The sequence below is a fragment of the Myripristis murdjan genome, chromosome 21, assembly GCF_902150065.1.
Source record: "Myripristis murdjan chromosome 21, fMyrMur1.1, whole genome shotgun sequence".
Lineage (NCBI taxonomy): Eukaryota > Metazoa > Chordata > Actinopteri > Holocentriformes > Holocentridae > Myripristis > Myripristis murdjan.
The window spans coordinates 15,578,304-15,603,891 of NC_044000.1; the positions used below are offsets into that span (position 1 = coordinate 15,578,304).

Genomic DNA, 25,588 nt, shown 5'->3' on the forward strand with positions numbered 1-25,588 from the left:
ACTGATCTGAAGGTTGCTTTAAGATGAGTGGACAATACACCTATTTGAGGCTATCTATTTGAACAGGTACGAGACAATTAGAGTGAAGACAGCAGGAAAAGAGCAGGGAACAAACACTGTGTGAGGTCAAAATCATGGATCCAGAACGCTCTGCTTAAAGAGAATAATATGATATGAAGATGGTAATATATTGTGCAGTTTTATGTGTTGGTTCTGTAATTGAAGGCTGAGTTTATTAGCCACACAGTCTAGTGGTGCACACTGTAACTTGTGAGACCTTATCTGGCTTGCAGGGCTAACAGTTTACAATGATGTGTAGTGCTACAGCAATTACTATGAAATGAAACATTACTGGCAGTCCTTAAACATCAATAAAGCCTACCGCAATGGACATATCAATCAAAATGCATACACATTTTTCATGAATTTATATGATGCTATTTGCTATTTTCAACTTTTGGCTTGTTCTAAAACAGTTACAAAAAAGTAATACAGTGCAAACACACTTTTTTTCTTTCTTTCTTTTTTCTTTTTCTTTTCTTTTCTTTTCTTTTTTTTTTTTTATAAAACTTTGCAGTCCATGACATTCATTGTTCAATGCACTGTTCTCCAGCTGAAACAAATAAAACAACTCACTAACACAACTTGGTAATGTCAATGTATGTTACAATTTGTCTCAGAACAACTTGTCTCTAAAATTCGATGCATTCATGGCATTTCAAAAATGAAGAACAATATTTGACACTGTATATTCACGGTAGTGGTAATAACATCAAAATACAACCAACCCAGGTGTTGCACATTGTCTTCCTGAATCTTGGAAAAAAGCTGATATAAAACACAATTTCAGTATACAGTGATTTCAGATAGGATCAAAATCAGTCAAATTTGATTTCATCTTCATGGTTCAAATCTGAAAGTAGTCAAATATACTTCACGGCCCTTGCCATAGAGCAAGCTCACAACAAATTAAATGTTATGCATACATTTCAAATGAATGTACAGTGCAGGCTAGTGAGGTTGTGTGCAAGTTCTCTCTCTCTCTCTACCTCTCTTTCTCCTTCTACAGCAGTCTCAGTTCAGCTTGTAGGACATGCACAGTGTCACTTCCTCAGAGGTCATTTTATCTCTCAAATAGAAAACGACAACAATAATCTTCTTTAAAAAATACCTGAATACTTAGAGATACAACGACAATAAAAACCAAGATAGCTTAGTTTTACTCAAATGAAAAAGGACAGAGGTGTTCCCAGCATGACGTGGTTGCAAAACAGGCAATGATGCCCTTGTCCAGATTCAGAACATCCAGCCAATGACTGACGAGATCCACAGCTGTACATACCGCAGCAGACAGTCTAATGAAACGCTCTGAATGAAAGCTGTCAAATATCAGGCATGTTATTTTCCAGGATTTTCTCATTCATTCATGTCGAGATGCTAGAGTGAATCATATGAGCCACTTACCATAAGAATTCAGCTCTACGATATATACAGTACAATAACTCAAGTTTGGAATTCACACCACAGGGGTTTATTTGGGATCTGCCACCACATCGGGATCCACCAAGGTAACAAACACAGATTACCCTCAGCACTATCTAGTATTATCTTCAACTGCTGCAGCACCTGTGGTCAGCTAGTATGTATTATTGTACTGCTCGAGTCAGTTTGATGTTTTGTTGGAAAAAAAAAAAAATCACAAGTTACCACATTGTGGAAGTTGCCTCTAGTTGGTGATAACAGTGGTTTCAGTTAGCATGGCTGTTGAGTTAGTCTGTGTGTCCTTTATTCTCAAGGCACGAGAACACTGGGAGTGCTTGTCCAGAAAGGCCCTGTAGTTAAGGTGCATGCGGGCCCCGAGGTCCCGTGGGGCCCTTGTTCACAGGGTGATCCGGGCACAGTGGTGTTTGAGCTTGCAGGGCAGCACCCCACGGTTTAGCTGGTAAAACTCCACCAGTTGGATCAAGTCAGTGAAGCGAGTGTGACCGTCGTCCAGACTGTAGAACAACTCCCCTTCATCGTCCACCTACAGCACAGTGTGCACACATACAGCAACATTTAATGGGCACAGGACCCACACAAAGGAATCACACACTGGAGACAGGGGACTGGCTGAACACAAGGCTCATATTTTGAGGTGGTTTCTGGGATATACCCAGTAAAACAACACATGGCTGTGTAAAACATCAAAACAGCAGGTTGTACTCACAGGTAAGATCTGAAAGTGTTTGATTCTCTGCATGTGGCACAGTGACAGTACAAAAGTCTTAGGATTGCTTTGGCTGTCCCTCAGAAGAAATACTCTGAAAAACAAAAGGAAAACTCATTGCTGCAGACCTAAGCTATCACTTCTGTGCAAAATACCCAGACTTCTTAATGTCTAACAAAACATCTGAGGCAATACCCAACAGATATTATTTCAGGCAATACATGTATAACAATATAAAATAATATCTTTGTAGACATCTTGAGGAACAGTGAAAACATGGTCCAATACAAATTGTCTGCTCTCTCAACTGACAAAAATGTGGAATAAGCACATAATCGGTCAGTGTATTGTTCTGACAATGAAAACCATGCGGACAAAACCATCAAATTACGTGCACCTCTGCAATTTATATATTTTGATTACTAGATCCTAGATGTTACAGTCTTGTCCCCCTTGTTTTTGCCGTTAGGGTACTTGAAACTGTGCACAAAACTACCACGAGGCACTTCAAGAGTGGATTTTACCTCGGCTCAGCATGGGTCTATATACCTCCAGACACAGCAAAACACCAGAAAAATGTTTTTCTTTGCAACTGTCTCTGCCAGAGAAAGGAACACTCTATGTGGTCAGTCTGTAGAGTACAGTTGTTCAGTTGTTGTACTGACAGCTAAAATGGTTTTCATGTCTACTTACAAGAACTGGGTTGCACTCCACAATGATTCTATTTATTATTTATTATTTATTTATATAGATTTATTATTTATTATTTATTATCTATGTTTTAGGTCAGGCCCATATTGACATGATGGCATCACGCAGTTTCTGCAGATTTTTTGGCTACACATCTCCCGTTCCAACACATCCCAAAGGCGATGTATTGGATTGAGATCTGCTGACTGTGGAGGTCATTTGAGTACAGTGAACTCATTGTCACATTCAAGAAACCAGTTTGAGATGATTTGAGCTTTGTGACATGACGTATTATCCCGCTGGCAGTAGTCATCAGAAGATGTGTACGCTGTGGTGATAAAGGGATGGACATGGTCAGCAACAGTACTCAGATAGGCTGTTGCATTTAGACGATACTCTCTCGGTACTAAGGTGTCTAAAGTGTGCCAAGAAAATCTCCCCCACACGATTACGCCACCAGCAGCAGCCTGAACTGTTGATTCAAGGCAGGATGGATCCATGCTTTCATGTCGTTGACGCCAAATTCTGACCCCACCATCTGAGTGTCGCAGCAGAAACTCATCAGACCTGGCAATATTTTTCCATTTTCTGTTGTCTAATTTTGGTGAGTCTGTTTGAATTGTAGCCTCAGTTTCCTGTTCTCAGCTGACAGGACTGGCACCCGGTGTGGTCTTCTGCTGCTGTCGCCCATCTGCTTCAAGGTTTGATGTTACTGTGCGTTCAGAGATGCTCATCTGCATATCTTGGTTGTAACTAATGGTAAGCTGAGTTACTGTTGCCTTTCTATCAGCTCAAACATGTCAGGCTATTATCCTATGACCTCTTGCATCAACAAGGCATTTAGGCCAAGAGAAATACCGTTTGCTGGATATTTTCTCTTTTTCAGACCATTCGTTGTATAAACCCTAGAGATGATTGTGCGTGAAAATCCCAGTAGATCAGCAGTTTCTGAAATACTCAGACCAGCCTGTCTAGCACCCACGACCATGCCACGTTCAAGGTCACTTAAATTTCCTCCCCATTCTGATGCTCAGTTTGAACTTCAGAGGATCGTCTTGACCATGTCTACATGCCTAAATGCACTGACTTGCTGCCATGTGATTGGCTGATTAGATATTTGTGCTGTAAAGTACCTTCACTGTTGAATGCAACCGTATTCTTTTGAGTAGGCATTCTGTGTTAAGGATGACACGGAAATTGCTGTGAGCGCAGTGCCCTGCCCGCAGTCCCAATGAATTTAATGACACAATATCAACAAAAAGAAAATTTTGTTTTTGCAAGCGACATACCCATCAATAAGACCCTGTTGAGTGATTAGGCGGTGAGCCTCATCCCGAGACAGTCTGCTGTGGAACCAAGGCTGGGCCAAATGGAGCGCTGGAGAAGATACAAAGACAATATGTCACAATTTTAGGAGTCTTCCTGTTGTGTTCATATAGCAAATCAGAATAATAAGAAATATCTCACAAACCTATGCTTAACACGGAGCTCTGTGATGTGGAGGGACTCCCATGGGAGCTCAAACGGTGGCAGCTTTTCCTCTGAGGGAGAAATGAGTTATAGCCACAATCTTAGTTGAAGTGATGCACATGATGCGATGACACATCTCACGTCATATGTACAAACCTCAATTCAGATTCTTGGAAAGTTATTACAGGGTCTTCACATCCCAAAGAAATCTGGTAACACTTACCAGTACAGTAGGCGTAGTATTTCTGTGATTAAACATTTGCAGAGGTATTTAAAGTACCCCATGAAATTTTAAATGCATAATACTATGTAAATACTTGGTGTAACAGCCTTAAGCTGATGATACATGATGAATTTTGGGCAAAATTTGCCAACTGTTCTTGCTGGAAATATTTTCTCACCGAAATCTAGCCAGGCTTGATTGGACAGCAAGCTTAGCTGGCAGTGTTTCAACATCAATCATTAATCAGAGACAAGAAAACTAGACAGGTGACCTGTCCCCAACCGAAAGTATTTCCAACATTGATGTGCAGGTAGGCTTATTTTTGATAACCTGTCAATAATACGGGTATACATTCTGAATAACTAACATGTTAATCCAATATTACAATAATAACTTCAATAATAATACATACTCTTTGCCCACTGGCTGAATTTTGCTCTAAATAATACCAGATTCATGTTACATCCCCGTAAGTACATTATTAAACTAAGTATTGACAAAGTATGATTGTGCACTTATACATTCGTTCTAATTCTATTTTTTTTTTTTTATCTTTTCCTCTCTTGCTTACATAATTTGGGGTTCTGTCTTATTGGGAAGGCTTTATGACAGAGACAGCTGACCTACCCTCCATGAGAGACCTTCCTCCACAGCCACAGACAGTGCCTCAGATGGGTTTTCAATCACTCTGCTCTTTTGGCCAGAGAAGTCCATGGCCACCAGTGAGTTCTCCGAAATGCTCCTCTGAAAAGACACAGTTATAATAAATTGAAATGTTTGAACTGTATGAGTTGGTAATGTATGCTTGTTTTAATATATGACACTTGCATTGCATTTAGGTTCATGGAAAAATCAATTGTCTTACAGTGTGCATTGAACACTATTAAACAGCCATAGTTTTTTCCTCTCTATTCTAATTTCCTTTGTGTGATGTGAAAAGGGAGAAGATTGGCTTTTGGTGTGCTGTGGTATTGTAGTGCCATCTAGTGTCTGAGTAACGTGATTCCATATGATTTCTGGATGATTCCAGGCAGAATGTACTTCATTGAAAAGGGATTAGAGTGGGTTTGAAAAGAATGACACATGGGCACATTGTGGTCCTTTAAGCTGTTATAGTGAGTGCCTCTAAATAACTACACACACACTCAAGAAAATGCTTCTTATCAGGATTACCAGGAAGCTTTTAAATCACTGTGTTCGTTCTTCTACCACCTACTAAGCTTCACATTCAAAGGAGTGGTTAAAACAAAGTGAGCAGTGTTTACTTTAAGGATAGAGACATTCCAGTCCTGCTTATCCTCTCTGGCCCAATTCAGATGATGTAAAGATACCTTATGAACTATGAGGTATCCCTGTTTAAACAAGTGTTACTTCATACTATGATTCAGTTCAGCTTTCATCCGCTTTCCAATGTGATCCTATGGAGAAAAGTGTTGCAGGTAGTATGATCTATCTTTTTCTGTAAGTGAGTCGAGCCTCTGTGCTCACAGAACAGCTCTTGGCAGGACTGCCCATCGCATGTGCCCCTCTGACAGCAGAATAGAGGTGATGAGCTGTTTAATCTGACAGCAGCTGATCACTGTGTATTTTTAGAAAGCAGAGGGTCCATGTACACGTCTGAAACCCATAAATAGGTTGTGTTCACTCGGACAGAATACTCCCAGTGGTGACGGAGGCTATTCTGGGACATGAATCCAGTATCAACGCATATAGTCTGCGCCTCATCTGTCCAACACTGTTATTTTATGTTATCATACTATTTCAACGAATTGGTGTCTTAGCATCTGTGTTATTTCCACCATAGCATTGCCAACACATTTAAAACAAGGACCTTTTTTTTTGTTTTGTTTGTTTTTTAAAGTGACAGCACGATCACTTTGGAGAGTTATTAAGCAGGAAAACGAACAAGACCTTCAGCCTACCATTGGTGAAGCTTTCTGTTTCTGGTGTGGCTGAATGAAGTTTTGGTACAGTTGCATCCCGTGCTGAAACATAAAACATGACAGGATTTCAAATTCAAATCTCAAACCATCTTTTTTACGATGACAACATAGAGACAAACTTGAATAATAACCTGATATGATGCGTTTTGTTGTTATACTAATATAGTACATACTACACATAAACTAATGCTTTACATTCTATGTGGCAGATATCCAGGTCATGAAATCTGTATCATGAGTGGGAATGCTGATCTAAGGTCACTGATTATTGAGTAAGGAACAAAGTCAGTGAACTTGTTTTTATTGCAATTCTCAAAACAAGTTACAAATATAAGAATGAGGCAAACACCCACAGCCTCAGTATAAATAAACAAAAACATATGTAAAAAAGTGAAAAAGATACATGTTGTCTGTATCCAACTTATTGTTTATGACTTAAAAGTTATAACTGACTAGTACTGATTTGCCTGTTTGACTACTGATTTGATACTTCCTTTTAGACATTCAGCATTGTTGATATTATGCACTGAATCAGCGATAAGTGAGCAACAAACCAACCTTCAACAGGCGCATGGCAGTGACCCAACAGGTCCTGGTCTGCTCATCATCTGCACAGAGCAGCTTCAGGTCTCGGGCTGAATTACACTTTGCTGACTAGAAATAAGATTATAAAGACACGGCAGGAGTTACTTTATAATACTGGCAATCGATAATGTCCAGCGGTTCCTTTATTAAAGTTGTATTGTCTTACCTGTTCTCACTTTGTAAGCAACTGTCAGTAGGTACAGATTTTTAAATGATAGCTGTTAGTTAAGTTGTTTACTAAAGGAAAGCCGTGGTACCTTGACACAGAAGCCATAATCTGTAGGCGCGCCGTGTACTTTTTTGGCTGACAAGAGGGTGTAGACATCACTGTCAGTGAACTCAGCAATGAACTGAAGATGCCTCGGTTCCTGTAAAACAAAGGGATGTCTTGATAAAAAACAGAAAAAAAACTTTCTGTACACAGCATGATATGCCCTTTCATGCCACATCCAATTCCTGCCTCTGTCAAATTCTGTATTAAGGGGTCGAGTCTCAAGCATTCCTCTCTGGAACAGATCTGGATGCCTCTACAAATCCAGCTATGTGAGGGATGGAGACGCATGTGAGCTTTGTGTGTGTGTGTGCGTGTCTGAGTTTGTTTGTCTGGGTTCTTCATTCAGTAAAGAGATGGGGATCATTTTACAGTGTAGTCACTCAGTTGTGATGAGGAACACAAAAAAGCAGGGGGGAATGAATCAGAGTTGAATGTAGACATACTAGACCCTTGAAATTCTTAAAAAAAAAAAAAAAAAAATCAAACATCTCATCACTTGCTGAATCAAACATTGTCTTTTAATCTAATCTTCTGGGTACAGGGAACAAAACAAAACGGCTCATTTCATCCAGGGTAAAGAGGTGGGTTACGCACTTAAATTCAAACAATACGCATTTATCTATATATCACAGCTTTATCAGGAACATTGTGGGTGTGGTTAGTATGTAAATGTAATGAAAGAGATAAGGCCTGAATTATATGACACATTGATAGGGGCTTTATTGAGACAGTATGAACAGCCACTGAGCCAAAGATAGATTTCCCAAGCTGAATAGTACAAAGACAGCCATTGTTCTGCCTTCATATGACACAAAGTTCCCACTTCCTTATTTAAAGTAAAGGTTCAACAGTTAGTGTCTGTGCTGACTGACTAGCAATGTGTCTGACCAAGACCACAGATGAATGGTAACCCAACTAGAGTAAAACTAGGCTCTACATCAAAGCCTTCCTGTGCTCTAAAACAAAAGCTCTTCTGTTGTGGGGAATGAAAGCAGTTGAAAAGTGGTTGCCTTGGCATGGCTGATGCCTAGGTATAAGCTTCACCTGTCAGCAGCACAGAGAGCACCGCTTCTGTCTGGCTGGCATGCCAGCTGACCTAAGGAAAATCAAGCTCAACCTGTTCCACAGTGCACTCCCCTCTCACAACCTGACGGAGATATTTACAGAGGGTGAACTGATGACCCCACTTACTGTACAAACAGAGAAGAACTATGAGGTATCAGGGATTAAGTCAAGATATTGTTTCCCCCTTTTTTCCAGGTGGTGCCTGTGCCATTTTTTGAATTCAATAATTTGTCAAAACAAGAGATGAAATTGTGGAAAGCATTGTTTTTTTTTTTTTTTTTTTTTTTTTGTAGAAAGCCATCTGGAACAATGTTGATATATTCATAGCAGCATGAACACGGTTGCAACAATCAAGACAAAGCAGCCACCAGACCACAAGCAACTAGGCAGGAGGGAATAAGTGATAATCAAATTGCAGCAGGAATTGATTGCAAATCTGTCTTAAAGCAAAAGGATTTCTTGAATTAGATCATTTGTCTTGCATAGATACTTGTGGGTCCTGGTGTTTACTATACAGATTATGCATTTATGACAAGTAAGAAGCTGAGAAACAAAAACTAAAACAACACACTAAACATGTGACATCGTGAAACGAAACACAGTAAGAGCCTTTGTATTTACCTACTTATGCTTTACTGAGACTTCTTCACAACAACTGCACTGCTGGCATTTAATCGTTCATTCAGTGTTAAAATCTTGTTTGTATTACAACAAGTGGGGGGAAACGGCCAGTGGGAAGAGATATGATTGTTTCCAATGCAGTTTCACTTGTTTCAGGAATTTTTCAGGGACAAGTAGAAATATGCTGACACAAGGCAGAATAAGGCAGACCAGCACACTAGAATCAATAAAATGACACTGTTTTCAGGAAAATTCTAGAAACAAGTTGATTAGCATTGGAAATTGAGTTGGATTTTAACGCCGAATATTAGACCATTCTCTTGCTAACATGAATATTTTTGAAGTGTGATTTGAATAAGCCATAACAATTAATCTTCCTCCCGTGCAATGCATGCTGGGACAGACTCCATTTTAGGAATATGAAGGCATAAAAAATAGATGGGATAGATGGATAACAATACATAGATCAGTAAGTTTGGTTTACTGACCTTGGAGGTTCCCTTATTGGAGAAATAGAGCCCTGACCTCCTCAAGACAAAGTAGAACTTCTTCCAGGACTTCTTGCCTTGCTCTTTGGCATGGAGATGGCCATGGACCTCTGGACAAGTGCTGGAGTTTAGAAAGGTCTGCGTTGGGTAGAGAAATAATTGGCCATAGATGGATGTGTACAGTGGATTATCGAGCTAACAAAAATACAAAGACAAAATTTAAGCTCCAAATCTCCACCCAAGACTCAAGGACAAATAGAGAGAGTGATACCTGTATGAGCTGAGAGTGATTCATCATCCCGTTGGTTTCACTGGATATAGAGACCATGTGATCTGGGAAAAAATCCTACCAGTATGAAAACAACAGCAGTTAAAACTCTCAGGCGACAGAAATTATGTCAAACTATAATGGCAATGCACAGAAATCAGATGAGTGATTGCAACATATGGCTGACAGAATGCAAAATGAGGCTAATCAAGCCATCACTATTATTTCATCATGAGCTCACCAGAGGTTTCTTGAAGAATTCATATTTAGCATAGTTCTTCCTGAAATACAGACGGCTGTCTGTGTCCATCCCCCAGCCTGATAGCACCTCCATAACAGACTCGTGGTCTTCAATGGTTCTCTCTGGTGAGAGTGGGAGGGAAGAAAATTAATGAATGGTTAGTCTTTACTTTGCTCTGCTATATGGATAAGGCACAGAGATTAATTGTTGTGTACCAGGTGGTACCATTTGGTTAGATGCCAAATTGTTTGAAGTATGATTAAAACAGAGGCATACTTTGGCTAACTGTACTCATAGTTCACAGAACATGGGAAACATGGGGGAAAAAAATCTATATTATCACAATAATTCAGTGATTGAATAATGTGGATTTGTACTATGAAAAGCAAGGCTAAAAATAAGTTTAAATGGTCAAGAATTAACAAAGCAGTGCTTTCCTGCACCAGATTTCATAACACGAAGTGAATATTAACGATTTAAGGGCATGGGGTTTGATTATTAACATCATATCAATGTGTAACATGTGGATGGGAGGATCATTTCCAAGTCAAGAGGTATTACTTCACTTCCTAACTAAACAGTACTTAATTCCTTGATCTCAAAATGAGAGATGAATTCCTGGAATTTTTTTTGGTAGAATGCCATCTGGGGCAATGTTGAACTATTAAGTTGAAGTTGAAATATTCACAGCAGTATGTGTATGGCTGCAACAATCGTGGCAAAGCAGCCATCAGACCATAAACAACTACTCAGGGGTGAATAACTGATGAAAGCAGGAATTTAGCAGGAATTAAGTAATATCTTAAAGTAAAAAATGCAGAAAACACACCAGCAGTTGGAGCCTATTTACTTTGTCATCTGAGTTTCCATTTTTCATTTATCATTTATTACCCAGGCATACCCAAAAGGCCATTATCAATGGCCACAAAAAGAACTGTCACATTGCCATAAGTTTGCTATCGCTTAAGTTAATCCTATTCCACTTTGAAGCCACTGTAAGTCATTTTGTAGAAGAGCATCTGCCAAATTACCAAAATATAAACTATGAAAAATGAGAAATTTTCTGCACTGTCAATCATTTCATTATATAGACATTTATAGTAATGCTCTTTCATATCATCTGCAGTAATGAGCAGGATTCAAAGAAACAAACTACAGCCTACAGCCTTAATACTATTCTGGTGAGAGCTGTATATAGCTTTAGAAAAAAAAAAAGGATAATGACTCGAACAGAACAGACGGATGAATTATGCAATGCATGCAACAGTGTGAAGATGCTCCTCAGAAATCTTCCTCTTGCAGACACATCATCCTCTGCCAGATGAGTGCTTTCTAATATCAATGACAAATGTGTCTTTTTCACTGTTTTCTTGACCACAACTGTAATTTACCTCATTTACGGGCATGTCTCCAATGCCAAGGAGGGGGATGTCTCTTTAATTCACAAATATTAATGACAAAGTGTGTGTTAAGTAAATGTTTTTGGAGCAATCACGTCTAATAGCTAATTGTCTGGTGCACTGTTTCAAATGCTACTTATCTGCAGCAGGAACTTGCTGCCATTTATCAAAAGCATTGCCTACCAGCAGAAAGGGAGCTGCAATGAAACAGAAGCTCCTCAGGTTAGATTGGTGAATAGTTGCTTTAAATTGACAGAAAATGGAAAAGGGTATGAGTCAATTGGGTATTTGATGGGAGTTTTAAACTAAATGGGATTTTTGAGCAGCAGTAGGTAACACCACTTTACAATTACAGATTTCAAGCTGTATGTATTCAACAATAGTCTAGGAGGATTAGAAATGATAGAGATGAGAGAAACTCTTGTAATATAGAAATTAATGTCTTTATACACATCAAAAGGGGCAGAAAATGAGACTACTGTGCGGCTGCAAAGGTTTCCCTGGACCACCTCTCTACAGATGAACTCATGCCAATGTAGGATGGGTAATATTACAGTATGCAAGGGAGATCAATAAGTCACATCTCACAGTTTTAAAGATCCCCCCTGGGCTTTTAAATCAACCCCCCTCCTCTTCTGGATGATGCAACTGTGAAATGGATTTGCTTAGGATTCAATAGATCACACAGTGGACAGCTTTCTGTTCCACTTTGCATGTTAGTCTACCCACCTACCCACACCACCACCAACCACAACTCACCCCATCAAAAAAAAAAAAAAAAAAAGGCAAAACCCCTCCCATTTGGGACCGATGACATCAGCATCACATGATTAAGACAGATACATAAATATGTCAAATTTAAAGGTTGTATTTAGAACAAAATCACTCAGGAAATAATATGTGACTCTATGACATAATGGGACATAAAAGCCATGCCAAAGAGTCAAAAGTAACACTTTGAGTCGATTCACACATTAAATTGTGTGAATCGAATTTTTTTTTTTTTTTTTGTCAAAGCACAATGCTAGAATCATTGCCAAGATTGAGTTAGACAACAAAGCCTCAGTGATGTAAACAAATTATGCCACTAAGAAAGATGTGAGTGTTTCGGCTCCTCTTGAGAGTTCGTCAAAATGTACTCAGACTCCTGTGGGTCCAAGTTCCAAATAAACTGTGTTTTAGGTGGCATTTTTTGAGTTAGGTGCCACTTTATTCAGAGATTTCATTCTGATTATAACCACAGTGATAGAAAAGATTTTACTTTTTCAACAGTAACAGAATAATGTGCAAAATGATAAAATAATGTGCATAATGATGACGATGTTGCAGAAAATAAACCTGTAAGTATTTGTAATCAAAAGTGAGTTATCCACATATTTATGATCTTTGCATATAAGAACATATGTTTGTGTAATACATTTTTTTTTTTAAATCCATTATGGTTTAAATATGTCAAAAGTACATAACAGTTTTGGCAGGTGGAACTTTAAAATTTCAAGCTCACAAAATCTTACCTATGCCTAGATGAGAGAGGTGCTCAGAAAGAGTCCAGCTGTGGTCATCAATGCAATGGCTCTTCAAGACAAATAGTTGGCATATGTCCCGGGCAGTGATGTCACTGGGAACCTCTACTGCTCTGCTGGTGTTGTCTTCATTGTACACTTTAATTACCTGCAACAAAAGCATTCACTTGTCAGTCTCTACTATAGAGCAGGAAAGGATACTTTTTTTTGTGTGCTTTTAACCCAAGAAAGGTTAGAAGTACAAGCAAAGTGTTGTTTTTAGTTTGAAGCACACAGAGAACAGTATTAAAATGTGTGGCAAGGTATCATACAAATAATCAGCTTGACCCACATAATCATGTAACCCCTATTTTCAGTAACAGCAGAAGATTCCAAGAAAATATCCAGCCTCAGAGTGGAACAAAACCCTACAAAGTACTGAAAAATGCGAGGATGTGTTACAGGTTACAGAGACTTTAGCCTGTTGGTAAGATAATGCAGTTACAGTAATCTTCCAACGCAACATAAGACATGAAAGACTTAAATTAATCAATTCATCTAAAAAGTAGAACTTACCCCTCTGTTTGGAGCCAAGCAGAGTTGTGAATTTGGGCAAGCTCTGCAGCCTATATAGGGCTGAGTGTACAGCATTGCAAAAGAGGGTTTTTGTGAGAAACATAAAAACATGCATCAGACAGCACAGCGAGTGTCAGCTGGGAAGCGATGAGACTCTCTCTCTCTCTCACTCTCTCTCTCTCTCTCTCTCTCTCTCTCTCTCTCTCTCTCTCTCTCTCCTTCTCTTCCTCTCTCTCTTGCTCTGTGCTGCAGTGGAGCTGAAATGAGGTAATTAGACGAAGCTGCCTCTTAGCACACCGTTTTCCTGACTCCACAGATCTGTGTCACTGGGGCTCAATACCCAATCACCTGCTACCTTTCCCCACCACCAAGAGTCAAGAAGCCAGGGATCATTCTGCTCCATTCACTGGGAGGAGGAGGGGAGAGAGAGAGAGGAAGAGAGAGAGAGAGAGAGAGAGAGAGAGAGAGAGAGAGTCACAAGGCTCCCACCCCCTCCCTATTCACATTCACACACCCATGGCAAGCAGAGCTCCCAGCATAAAGCCCTGCAAGAGCCCTGAGAGCAATTACAAAGGTGCTGGTTAAATGTAATGCTAGTTGGGTCAACTCTGCCTAAAGTTGACAGAGGTGGGTGGGGAGAGGGGGGCAGGGAGAGAGGCACAGTAAAGACCAACTGGCTGCCTCTTTTCTCTCAGCAAGCTCTATTGGTAGTTTAAGGCGGATCGGCTGGGCAGGACAAGCCTGCCCTCTTTTGTGGAGAAAAAGGAGGTCAGAGCTCTCCAACAGGGCTGGGGTTAGAGCCCTTAAGGAGCCATCAGCGAATGAGAGCCTCCAGCTATGACATCACCTCTCAGTGAAGTAAACTATCTGGTGTTTAATCAGTGCATGTGGAGATTTACAAGACAAAACAGCCAAGGATCTCATTTTGCAGACACCTAGCAAAGACAAAGGCCTGCATTACAGAGATTACTTCAGCACACTGGCGTTCATCCACAGGGTTAATACTGTGTAATAATGCCACATGTTGATTAGCTGAAATATTTTGGCACTGACTCAGTCAAATTTGACCACAAGACCGAAACAAATAGAAATCTAAAAATAGTAGTACTTCACACAACGGCACAAAGCGACATATTCATTTAGAATAAACAAACCAAGCAGAGGCGATATGTGTATTTACTGCGCTGCCAGTGGAAAATGCATCTAGAGTGGATTCCAGTTGCATCGCTGTAAGGAACTCACTTCCTGACAATTGGCCAAATCAAATCATTCGGAGATCACATTTCACCAGGAACAGGGCAGCGTTTGTCAGAATGTGAAGAAGCCTTTCGGTGTGTTAGACTTGCAGACTGTGTTTACATTATTCAGTACAAATCAAATGAAAATATGTTTATTTCATGCAAGGTTTAATTTGGATGTCTAGTACATACACAAGGACATTCAAAGGCCTTTGAAGGTGAAATTTAATTTGAACCATGAATCTAATCCAATCAACCACACAGACCATGGCCTGTATATTGGACTGCATACAGCGACCTTTTATAATGACTATTTCATGAGAGGGAGTGACAGGGGAACTATAAAGTGTGTGTGCTCTACAGCAGTCTTTATGTAATAAAACGTGTTATTGTATTTTAAAGTTCTGGATCAACCCTGTGTTTAACCTGCTTACATCCTTGAGGAAGATTTCACGGAAATATCAGATATGTTGCTTTAAGGATGTGAAGTGTGCTTGCAAATATGGAAATGCAACAGAGAATGATGATGGAATACTTCTTTTCACAATCTATTTTGCACCCTAGAGGGAATTATTTTCTTTTTCCAGGCATACAAATTTCAAGATAAGGTTACTGCGAGATGGAATCATCTAATTGCTTAATCCATTTTCATTGACTTCCTTGGTGCCCTTTAGAAAACTACACCAGCTCTGAAATACTTTTCTGTAATCCAAAGATTGCAAATAATGTAAAAGTTACCGCTACAAGTGTTTATGTTGAACTTTGTTTATGTAGCACAGCATCAGATGTCCTTCTCAATATTTTTCAGGAAATAAGAGCCATGCTATCTAATAAGCTTTTGTGATCACATGCAAAAAATATCCTTGTTTTGGGTGTACAAAGTGCAAAAAGTTTATGTCAAAAGATTTTTAATTAATTAAGCACCCTGCAGAAAAAAGCATAATCTGTGGGATCCAGATCAATAGGAGGCAAAACTTTTTTCTATGTTATCGTTCAAGGAGTTTTAACATGTAACTTTTTATATTTATATTTTTGCAGGTTGTATTTGAGTGCTGGAATACGAACATGCTTTGCAACTATTATATTTCTCATAATACCATTACTATTTGAAAGAAAAATATATGGCCAAACAGCACTGGACTATTGTGATTCTGCTTATCATTTGCATATGAAGCTTCATGCAACTTCCGCTTTCAAAGAGCACAACTGTTGTGTTGCAGATTTCTAAAAGTAAATGAAAACCGTCAGCAACCATAAGTAACATATTATGCTAATAACACTGCAACACATAATTCAACAGATGGGTGCAAGTTACAGCCAAGCTACAGGCAGTTACAGCCCTCAGTTACACTGTAATCGCTCTGACTCATACTAAGTAATTTATGTTTCATTGTATATCATTTTTCAAAGCATGCTCACTGACAGCATACAGTGCATGGTGCTGTTAATCATTGGTAAAGAGTTTCTAATGAATGGCCAGACTAGGTAATGTGCTGCAGGGAACTGTTGCTGCTTTTATCAGTGAACACAAAGAGGTGCATTCATCCACAAGTAGCTCTGATCCAAGTGTGGACTTGCTTTTATTTGAACAGCCTCCATGTCCAGCTACAGTATGTCAATCAAATGCAGGCTACCTTTTATGTGGCCATACACTTTAGAGAACATTACCTATGAAGCTGCGTATTTTACCCTTATCTGTCAGGTTGTTCTTTCTTCAATTTAAGGGGGGAAATAGCAACGTGACTGCTTTCTGACTGTCCAACTACAAACAGAAGTTGTTTCAGTACAGGAAAATGTCATGTGTGCATGTGATTAACTTCAGATAATCATGGGGGTTGTGGAACTGAAGAGACTTAAAACAATGACACACTGTGCAGGATCTGGCCAATGAAAGAGCCAAGGAAAGTAACAGGGAGGGACAGCAACAATGATAACAGAGATAACAGAGGCTCGGCGACAGTAACAGTTGACGAGATTCCTTCCAAAATTAGAAAAGCTTCACAAACTACATTGGTGAAATAGAAGTAAAACTCATTGTGCAATATTATTCAAGTTACTGCATTAGCTGCCTTGGGAATTTTAAATATTACATTTTAGGGCCTGGGACCTAAGTGTCTGCACAAAGAATATCAGATAACATTTTTGTCTAAACTTTCAAATGTTAGTACTATACAACACAGAGGTGAGGGAGTGAGGGGATGAAGGGGCAGAATATAATGTTCTGTGTTTCAATGTCCTTTCAGTGAACTGCAAAATAAAGTCGGAAGAAGGCAGAGGAAATCCAGACATTGAGTATGCGGCACTAAATATAGGTTGAGCAAAAAACTCCTCTCTAAGTCCTTCTTATCTCAAGGACAGGATTGTGCGGGCCATTTTGCCAATTAGACTGCTGTGGTTTTACCTTGAGCTGCACTCCCACAGCTGCAGCTCTATCACTGAGCGGCGGAGATGTGGCCTCCGGCCTCGTCTATCTGAAAAACCACCAAGCTTCCTCCATGCCCTTCACAGCAACAACTCGGATAAGCTGAGAGTCATGGCTCCATATGGAAACATCTTTGCAATGGTCACAGCCAGCCCTATCTGTGCTGTAACGGTTGCTTTGACTGCCATATTATTGCTTGGTTACAGATGACTGCTTCCGAATATCTACTGAGTTTATATATAACTGGCACTCTGAGAGCTGGAACAGAATTTGCCTATTTCTAAATGGTCAAACAAAGCACTGTCCGAAATATTATTTGCATATACAGAGCAGTTAGGGTGCACTTTGGGGGCTCTGGAGTGAGGAGGAGGTGAAGTGCAGTGTTTGAATGTTTACAACAGAAGCCAAATGATATCAAGCTAACCTGATAAGCATGCCGGAGAGCTAGCTGCTACTTTACACAATAAAAATAACTCAGGCAATAAACTACACCACAGCTTTTTAAAACTGATTTGCTGTAGCGTTTAGCTATTAGTGCAAATATATAAATGACTATAATTTTGACACAATTTCTATCTTCTTTTTGTCATTTCTGCCATTTGAGCCTGTTTTTTCTGCAATGTGATACTTATAATTCTGTGGATTCTTTTTTTTTTTTTTTTTAATCATTGGAATATGAACATATCCCAAACCAGGTTTCACTCTCGGAGCAGATGGAGAGACTGAAAAGTTGGCAGTGGGGGGTGGCATTTATGAACATTGCCCATTATTCAATGTGTGTTAAATACTTTAAAAAAAAGCATTAAAAGGCGCAGCTTTATAACTGTGGCTCTGTGGAGTATCGTGTTCCTCACATATAACCTATACATGGTTCACATGAAGGCGTCATATTTGTCACACAGGTTCGCACTCCATTACAGACACATATTTCAACTTGTCAGATGGTTTACATTCCAAGTCAGCCCTGTCAGCAACAGTGATTTCATTGTTAGTGTGACATTAGTGTTAACATCCCACTGTCAAACTAAACAGTCACAGTAAGTCAAAGGAGAATATAAAGAGAGAATAAAATATATATTATAAAATACATATGGCATCCATCACACATGAACAACTCTTGGCCACAGTTAGAAATCACAGCAGCAAGAATCTGTTGTGTCATAAACCAGTGGATAGGACTGGGGCAGACGGTAAATAAGAAACTGTCTGGCATATTTGTATAATATGTTGGCACCCCCCTCGAAATTGGAGTGTTTCTGTGGTCAGGTTATGAGAGATTACTTCTGCCATTCTGCTATTTTCAAAATTGCATTGCGCTCATACTTCACATTTCAAATGACGTCAGAAGGAGCATGCTAGATTGTTGACAAATGTTCACTTTTTCCTGCTTTAAACACCATGTTTCAACTGTCATGTTAATATAGTGATCCAATGAATGTGTTTTACCCTGACTAACAATAACACTGACCATGTACCAAGAAAAGAGAGAAGCGTAAGAACAGCATAGGCACATCATAAACCTTAGACTAGAGGTATTCAGGGAGCTAAAGAGACAAATTTTGGGTCAGTTTCACACATATGATGAGTAAATTGAATTCAAACGATTTCACAGGACACATTCACCATGCATGGCTTCAATTCAGAATGACTGGGAAGCATTCAAATGGCAGAAAATCCTTCACTAATGCAAGAAAAACATTAACATGTCACTAAAGAGAAGGAGGCACATGCAGATTTTCTTACCCGCTTCGCCAGACAAAGAGGAGTGATAGTAGGCAAGGTGGCTCTTCTTGCATGGAAATTCATGCTTTCCCTTTGCGTGCACAACAAATCAAGTGACAAATATCCATATATTATAACTGTAAATACCACTAATCTCCAAATTATGGTTTTTGATCGTAATGGAAAATTATGGTATATTAAGATATCCACTTGAATATTTTTTTTTGCATTATGCTACTGTAAGCTTTCTCTTAAGTGAAGTCCTGCACAGTGAAAGTGTGAGAAACTAAGATAACTTGTTTCCCCAGGACACAAACTCCTCCTTTGTCCTTGGGATTGTAAAAACTTTTTTTCTATTCTCTCTTTTTTAGAAAGACACTTGTAATAAACAAGGCTAGATAAAAATAGTTCTCATGGTGAAAAGAGTTATAATAGACAAGGTCGGAGGAGGCTAAAATATTCAGTATCAAGGCCGTAAATTCTGCCCTATGAAATCTGCAGCAAAGCAGCTCATTTTTAGAGACAAAATGAAGATTTTCCACAAGTACAAGCTATAGGCTGTTTTCACTGGCTTTGCGGTCAGCCTCATGCAACTATAGTTAGTCACAGATATACAAGACTGAATTATTTTCTCAAATCAAACAGCCATACAGCATGCAAATTCCACATTAATGTTGTATAATTTATGTGGGCTGATGTTATACAATGATATTGGCACAGAGAGATTATTTTTTTCTTAATTGAAGAAGTTGCAATATCCCGGAGAATCAGATCTGCTTGATATTACTAGCTATATATGGAAACGCTGGAAGGGTGGGGGTTAGGAAGTTCTATCTATGTGTGTGTGTGTGTGTGTGTGTGTGTGTGTGTGTGTGTGTGTGTAAGTGTGATAGAAGGAGGGAGAGAGAGAGAGAGAGAAAGAGAGAATCAGGGGTCTAAAATAGCTCTCGCTTCCCCAGCCACAATTGCCACAATTCACAATCCACATCTGTTTTTCTGTAAGACTAGACAAAGAGGCCTTGTGAAAATGAGGGTACTGTCTTTGTGAGAAACGCCCATTTTAAAGCTTGAGCCACTGCAGATATCACAAGTACTTATTAGAGATAAGAGATGAATGTCAAATAAAACTAACGATCAAAAGGGGGGTCAGCAATATACTGGCTATGGGTCAAACAGCCATTATATCGCTGGCCTCCCTTAAAACACGTCTGACCTTGTACTGTCACAAAAAGTAACCATATGGAACAGAGTTAGATTGGAGGATTCAGGTTTTCACAAATGACATCGAGTTGAGTTATAGCCTAATATGAACAAGTGTTTGCACTCAGGAAGTCCTGTGAATGACAGAGGCTCTTTCATATCACCTGTTAATGCAACAAAGCGACAAATAATCACAATCCAACAGAAAATGTGTCTGATGTGGACCGCACATGCACAGGCTCATCTGGCCTGCTCTGGACTGCTGAAGTTAATGCCACACATCATATTATTTATATCACGTCATATACCCACATCATATCTGAAGAGGCAAAAGAAGAGTATAACATCTCGGTGTTACATCGTCATTTCTTTATCTTTGACACGTTGGAACACCCACCTCCAACATAACTTTTACTTATGAATTCAACATGTTCTGACATTACTCACTTATCATAAGCAAACTGATTGTAGAATTGATTATATTGTATTGAATATAACTAACTTGGGTTATCTTGGACTGTTGACACTGGCGGATGTGCTGTAGTGTTTGCAACCTGTATTTGCACACTTCTAAGAATTTGTGTTGGGAAATATTACAGCTGGCAAAAGAATCCTGCCTCCACATGCTTTGGCTGTGCCCAAAACTAATTTTTGGAGCTCTATATTTAAAACCTTGTCTGATACCATGGGACACATAGCAGAACCGGACCCTGTGTTACCTGTATTTGGGGTACTGGGAGAGGCTAGTCCTTTTAGAGGACCCACTTCCACTGTGGCAAGATTCATAACCCTTTTAGCGCATAGATTCATTTTATTGAACTTGATATAGGCACAGCCTCCCACCTATAATATGCTGATTAAGGATGTTATGCAACACCCTAAACTGGAAAAACTCAGATTCATTTTACAGGTTCCACTGAGAAATTCTGTAAGACTTGGCAACCCTTCATTGATTATGTAGAGGCTAGGCAATAAATTTCCTCTTACCTCTTTACTATAATACCTAGGTTCAGTGTTTGATGTCAATCTCCATGTAAAGTAGCTCAATATCTTGGTTAACATGTGAACTGTATATGTACTGTATGTGTCCTATTGTTTTAAGTGTAAGTGTGTTTGTGTATCTAAATTTTCAATTTCTGTAACATTTTGTATCGTTTCTGCACAGCGCTTGCTGTTTGTTAACTAAAATACCAATAAACAGATAAAAAAGACCACTTGGAGGGTGATGTGGACATTTTTCCCAACATGACGTGAACATGGCCTTAGACAACAATTCCCACCATATACATGTCAAAATGAATGTATTTTCTATATTGTGTAAAATCAATCTACATGGATAGTTTGCCTCACACAAGAACATGTGCCTCAAACTAGTCAGTAAAAGTTCTAGAAATGATCACTGATCTCCTCTCTGCCACCAAAATCACTACTGAGCTGAGAAGGCAGAATGGTTTGTGGCTGCACAATGCATTGTAGGGTATGTGTACTTCTGTGTTGCTTTATCTCCTCTCCTTATGAGCAAATAGAGTGTGTGTCATTTTCTATACAACTGGGAGGGAGAAGAATTACACACATTATTCTCCTGCTATTATCCTCCTTCACAGCGTTAGACCAGGAGGTTTGGCACCAATTGTTGTCCTCTTTTTCCACTCATGAGAACAGACAAGAGGTCCCTCCCTTTACTGACTTCATGTTTATCTGGAAACCCAGTGCACTGACTTGTGAGAGCACAGACAAGCAGACGCTGCAAGTTATCACACCGCTAAAATGAATTGGAATTAATGGAGCCAGATTGATAACAAAGTCTCCACAACTCCCATAACAAGTCCAACTCCAAACGCACTGTCCTTGACCGGGGGTTTGATTCAAACAAGACCCCTCCACAGGCCCTGTCAATGCCACAAGCCTCAGACCCACTAGCATGCAAGCACCACAAACACCAGACCTGGGCGAAATTATTTAAAAATGGCTTAAAATACTTGAGTTACTAGCTTCCCCGAGAATTTATCAGTCTTACAATTACACTTTAAAACATCACGTTAACTAAAAGCAAATATCCAGAGAGGCTGAACACACACACAGAGACAGAGTGTGTAACTGTGTGTGTGGATACTGTATGCAGTGTGTGTTTGTGCATGCGTGCAGCGTGAGAGACATGCACGCAAATGTGAGAGAGAGAGAGAAAAAGGTGTGTGTATCTAACCCCAGATGACTGACTGCAAATAACACATAGTCTCTGGTAAGCACAAATGAATAAATGCCTTGTGTGGAGGTATCAGAGCATAACCCGACCTATTCTTTCAATGAGCTACTCCCAGAGGTGTTAAGAGTAAACACATTCTTTACTCAGTACAAGTACAGATACTCGTGTTAAACACACACACACACACACACACACACACACAAGAAGTTCTGCTCCAACTTCTTTACTCAAGTAAAAGTAAAAAGTAAAAAGTAAAAAGTTCGGAAATGTCATCAAAGTATAAAAGTAAATAGTATTCCTCTGAAGGACATTTCTACAGCCATTTTTTTTTTTTTTTTTTTTTTGGCAACTGGCTATAAATTGCTGCTCTGAATCTGCTCCTTCGGCAACGATGGCTGGTTCACTAGTTCTCTCTGTCACAGACATCAAATTTTCTAGACACCATTTCTCCACGGTTGAGTCTCCGTCTCTTGTCTGTTTTGTCTTAAGTTTGTCGTGTGTGATATGCACAGATGAATACACCAAGGGATGGTCTTGTCTGTGTCTTATTGTCCCTTCCATTTAGGTTGAAATCACAATTGATGTTGGGAATTCGCACAATAAACTAAATAAATAAATATAATGAATGATTCCCCTGGAATGCATGAAATTAAAGTAACAAGCCTGTTTTGAAAATGGTATAGATATTTGTGTTCAAATGTGAGGAGTAAAAGTAAAAAGTTGTCAAAAACCCACTTAAGTACAGTAGCAAAGGATTATTTTGTACTTCAGTACTTAACACCACTGACTATTGCTGATAACTAGATAAATTGTTTTCATGTCATAGCACTTTGTACTTTGAGTACAGATCACTTTAACACAGTAATATTACTGTGCTAAGTGTGTTATACAAAATCATAGAGACAGAAAACAGTGACTGAAGCATACACAAGTCTCATGAAGCAAAGGTTTCTGTCTGGGGACCTGGAAATGCTCAATCTTGACATAATCAGTGATCTACCTACACATGACTAGACCAAGTATCTGCTGCATCTGACATGACAGTGACTGCTCCAGAGGGGCAGGCATTCCCTCTGAGTCATATGGCTGAACTGAACTTCAGCACCGTCTGGATGCAGATTGTCTGTCTGGGTGTGTGCCTGGTGTCTGGTAGGAGTCCAAGCATGACTGCCACCAGCACACTCCTGGAGCATGGAGCCTGTGCCAGCATCTCAGACTTCACCTAAAACAGTCGACAGTCTATTTTGGTATTGTACCATGAAGACATGCCAATACGTTCAGGGCACTGCACTCTTTAAAAAAAAAAGGGCAGTGTTATGGTATATTGCCCATATCAATAGTTCAAACACCTAATCATCTGCACAATGACAACCTGGCAGCATGAGAGGTTTCCCAATTTAACAAACGCTGTGATGCGGGAGCTGACATGGTGCTGTGCTAATAGCCTAAGAAGCTGAGCCCTTGGCAGTGCCGGTGAGAACTTTCCTGAGGTCATACCCGAAAGTGCAGCAGGATTATATTTCACAAGGTAAACACATATGCAGCTATTATATGGCTGAGACGACTGGGGTAGTATAGGACACATACTGATTTACTCACCGTGTCAACACATTTGTCCTGACAATTACAGTTGTCCATATTTATACAAAAATCCAATGTAATTATAAACTGACACAGTAGACATAACAATGCCCTTTAATGTACATGTAATTGACGTGACAAGGCTACACACTGGCTGCATATGTATGTAAGAGATTTTTTCCTTATATCAGAAATTACCATCATATACCTACACTTTATACACTTACCACAAATAAATATTCAGCTTATCTGGTTATTAAACCTCATATTTTAGTCTTGAAATCTGGTTTACTTAAAACAAGTGAAAAATTCTGCTAGTGGGACAACATCGTACGACTCGTTTCCAGTGAAGTTTCACTTGTGTCAGGTTAATTACTGGGAATAATTCTACTTTTTTAAACAAAGCAGAATAAGGAAGATCAGCCCTCTAGTATCAAGAAAATGACTCTAGATTGATGAAAATTCTGGAAACAGTTTGATTAGCATTGGAAATAAGTGGGATTATCTCATCCCACTGGCAGATTTTTTCTTTTTCTCTTTAAGATGTAATATGAGACAACATGACTTAAGATGAAGATTTTTTATAAGTGCATTGGGAAACATGCAACTCAGCTGTGCTTAACCTAAGGAATTTAAAAGACCTTGAATCATAATGTAAGATACACAATAGAAACTGACAGCTTGGTTATCTTAGAAGCCCATCTAGACAGTGGTTATTTCTGTGAAGCTGCTGTGCTGACAGCAAATCTGAGTCCACTTGCCCACAGATGTATGTGGCAGCCATGACTTGGCGGCTTTGTTATGGAAATGTACCATGACACTGCAAATGCAAGGCTGACAGGGGGCTCAGCCAAATGGGTTTCTCACGACTGGAATAGCTTTTAAGCCTGTGTAAAACAAAGCAATGTCAAGCAAAGGGCCTTGCCACAATTCAGAGAAGGCATTCAAATCAACCCCTAGTAAAACCAAAACCTGGTGAGCCAGACACTGAGTTGTCTAAATTACCACAAGAGCTACGGAAGCCACTGCCTACACAATTTCTAATCTAAGTTTGTCCTTTTTAGAAGGTTTTAATTTGAAAAAGAAAATAATCTGAAGATACTTCTCAGGAAAATGCCTAGCTGAGCACTCATTACAAAGACTATAGAGCCAAATTGGAAATGATGAGAAGATTACTACCCTCAGTGACACACTGGGGAACTCAATGGATAAGTTTCCTTTATAGGGAAGATTGAAGGGTGGATGAGGGGGTTGGGTGCTGCGTGGCTGGAACAATGATGTCATTGGTTTCTTGAGTGCTACTGAGGGCAGGTCATAACCCTGTGACATGAGGATTGTGACACAAAAACAGCTGTTAAGTCTGACATATTCCCTTTGTCTTCGCAATTCTGCTGCTGAAAAGGCTAAGTGAGAGCCTGTCAGGCCCATGAGGTGCAGGCACAGGCCTCATCAGTGAGTTACATAAGGATCACATTGAGATTTGTGAGCAAGGAAGCTACGCTGTTTAATACCGAGGTCACCTGGGTGTCATTTAGCTCCTTCTCTGAGAAGCTAGAGGATTTATCATGCACCTATCAAAGAAATTGCCAAATTTGTGCAAATCCCTGACCTGTCTTAACAATAGCCAGTAAAGAATACTGGGGAACTAACAACTGCGTGTTAGTTCC

General features: G+C 39.5%; 1 protein-coding gene across 3 annotated transcripts in view; it reads right to left on the reverse strand.

The window, feature by feature from the left end:
• Positions 1 to 475: 475 nt before the first annotated feature.
• The window catches only part of grb14 (growth factor receptor-bound protein 14), a 35,564-nt gene continuing 10,451 nt past the window's right edge, over positions 476 to 25,588 (reverse strand). Inside the window, exons 1-13 of one of the 3 annotated variants that reach the window (XM_030081401.1) lie at positions 18,959 to 19,197; positions 12,992 to 13,148; positions 10,078 to 10,199; positions 9,840 to 9,914; positions 9,569 to 9,706; positions 7,378 to 7,488; positions 7,094 to 7,189; positions 6,515 to 6,577; positions 5,220 to 5,336; positions 4,371 to 4,440; positions 4,189 to 4,276; positions 2,210 to 2,303; positions 476 to 2,026 (exon numbers count right to left, since the gene is read on the reverse strand). In XM_030081401.1, coding sequence (XP_029937261.1) covers positions 1,880 to 2,026; positions 2,210 to 2,303; positions 4,189 to 4,276; positions 4,371 to 4,440; positions 5,220 to 5,336; positions 6,515 to 6,577; positions 7,094 to 7,189; positions 7,378 to 7,488; positions 9,569 to 9,706; positions 9,840 to 9,914; positions 10,078 to 10,199; positions 12,992 to 13,148; positions 18,959 to 19,021 — 1,341 coding nt within the window. In that variant the 5' untranslated portion in view covers positions 19,022 to 19,197 and the 3' untranslated portion in view covers positions 476 to 1,879. Of the gene's footprint in view, positions 2,027 to 2,209; positions 2,304 to 4,188; positions 4,277 to 4,370; positions 4,441 to 5,219; positions 5,337 to 6,514; positions 6,578 to 7,093; positions 7,190 to 7,377; positions 7,489 to 9,568; positions 9,707 to 9,839; positions 9,915 to 10,077; positions 10,200 to 12,991; positions 13,149 to 13,555; positions 13,876 to 18,958; positions 19,198 to 25,588 lie in introns of those variants that run through there. The other 2 variants (XM_030081400.1, XM_030081399.1) reach the window with 2 other exon arrangements.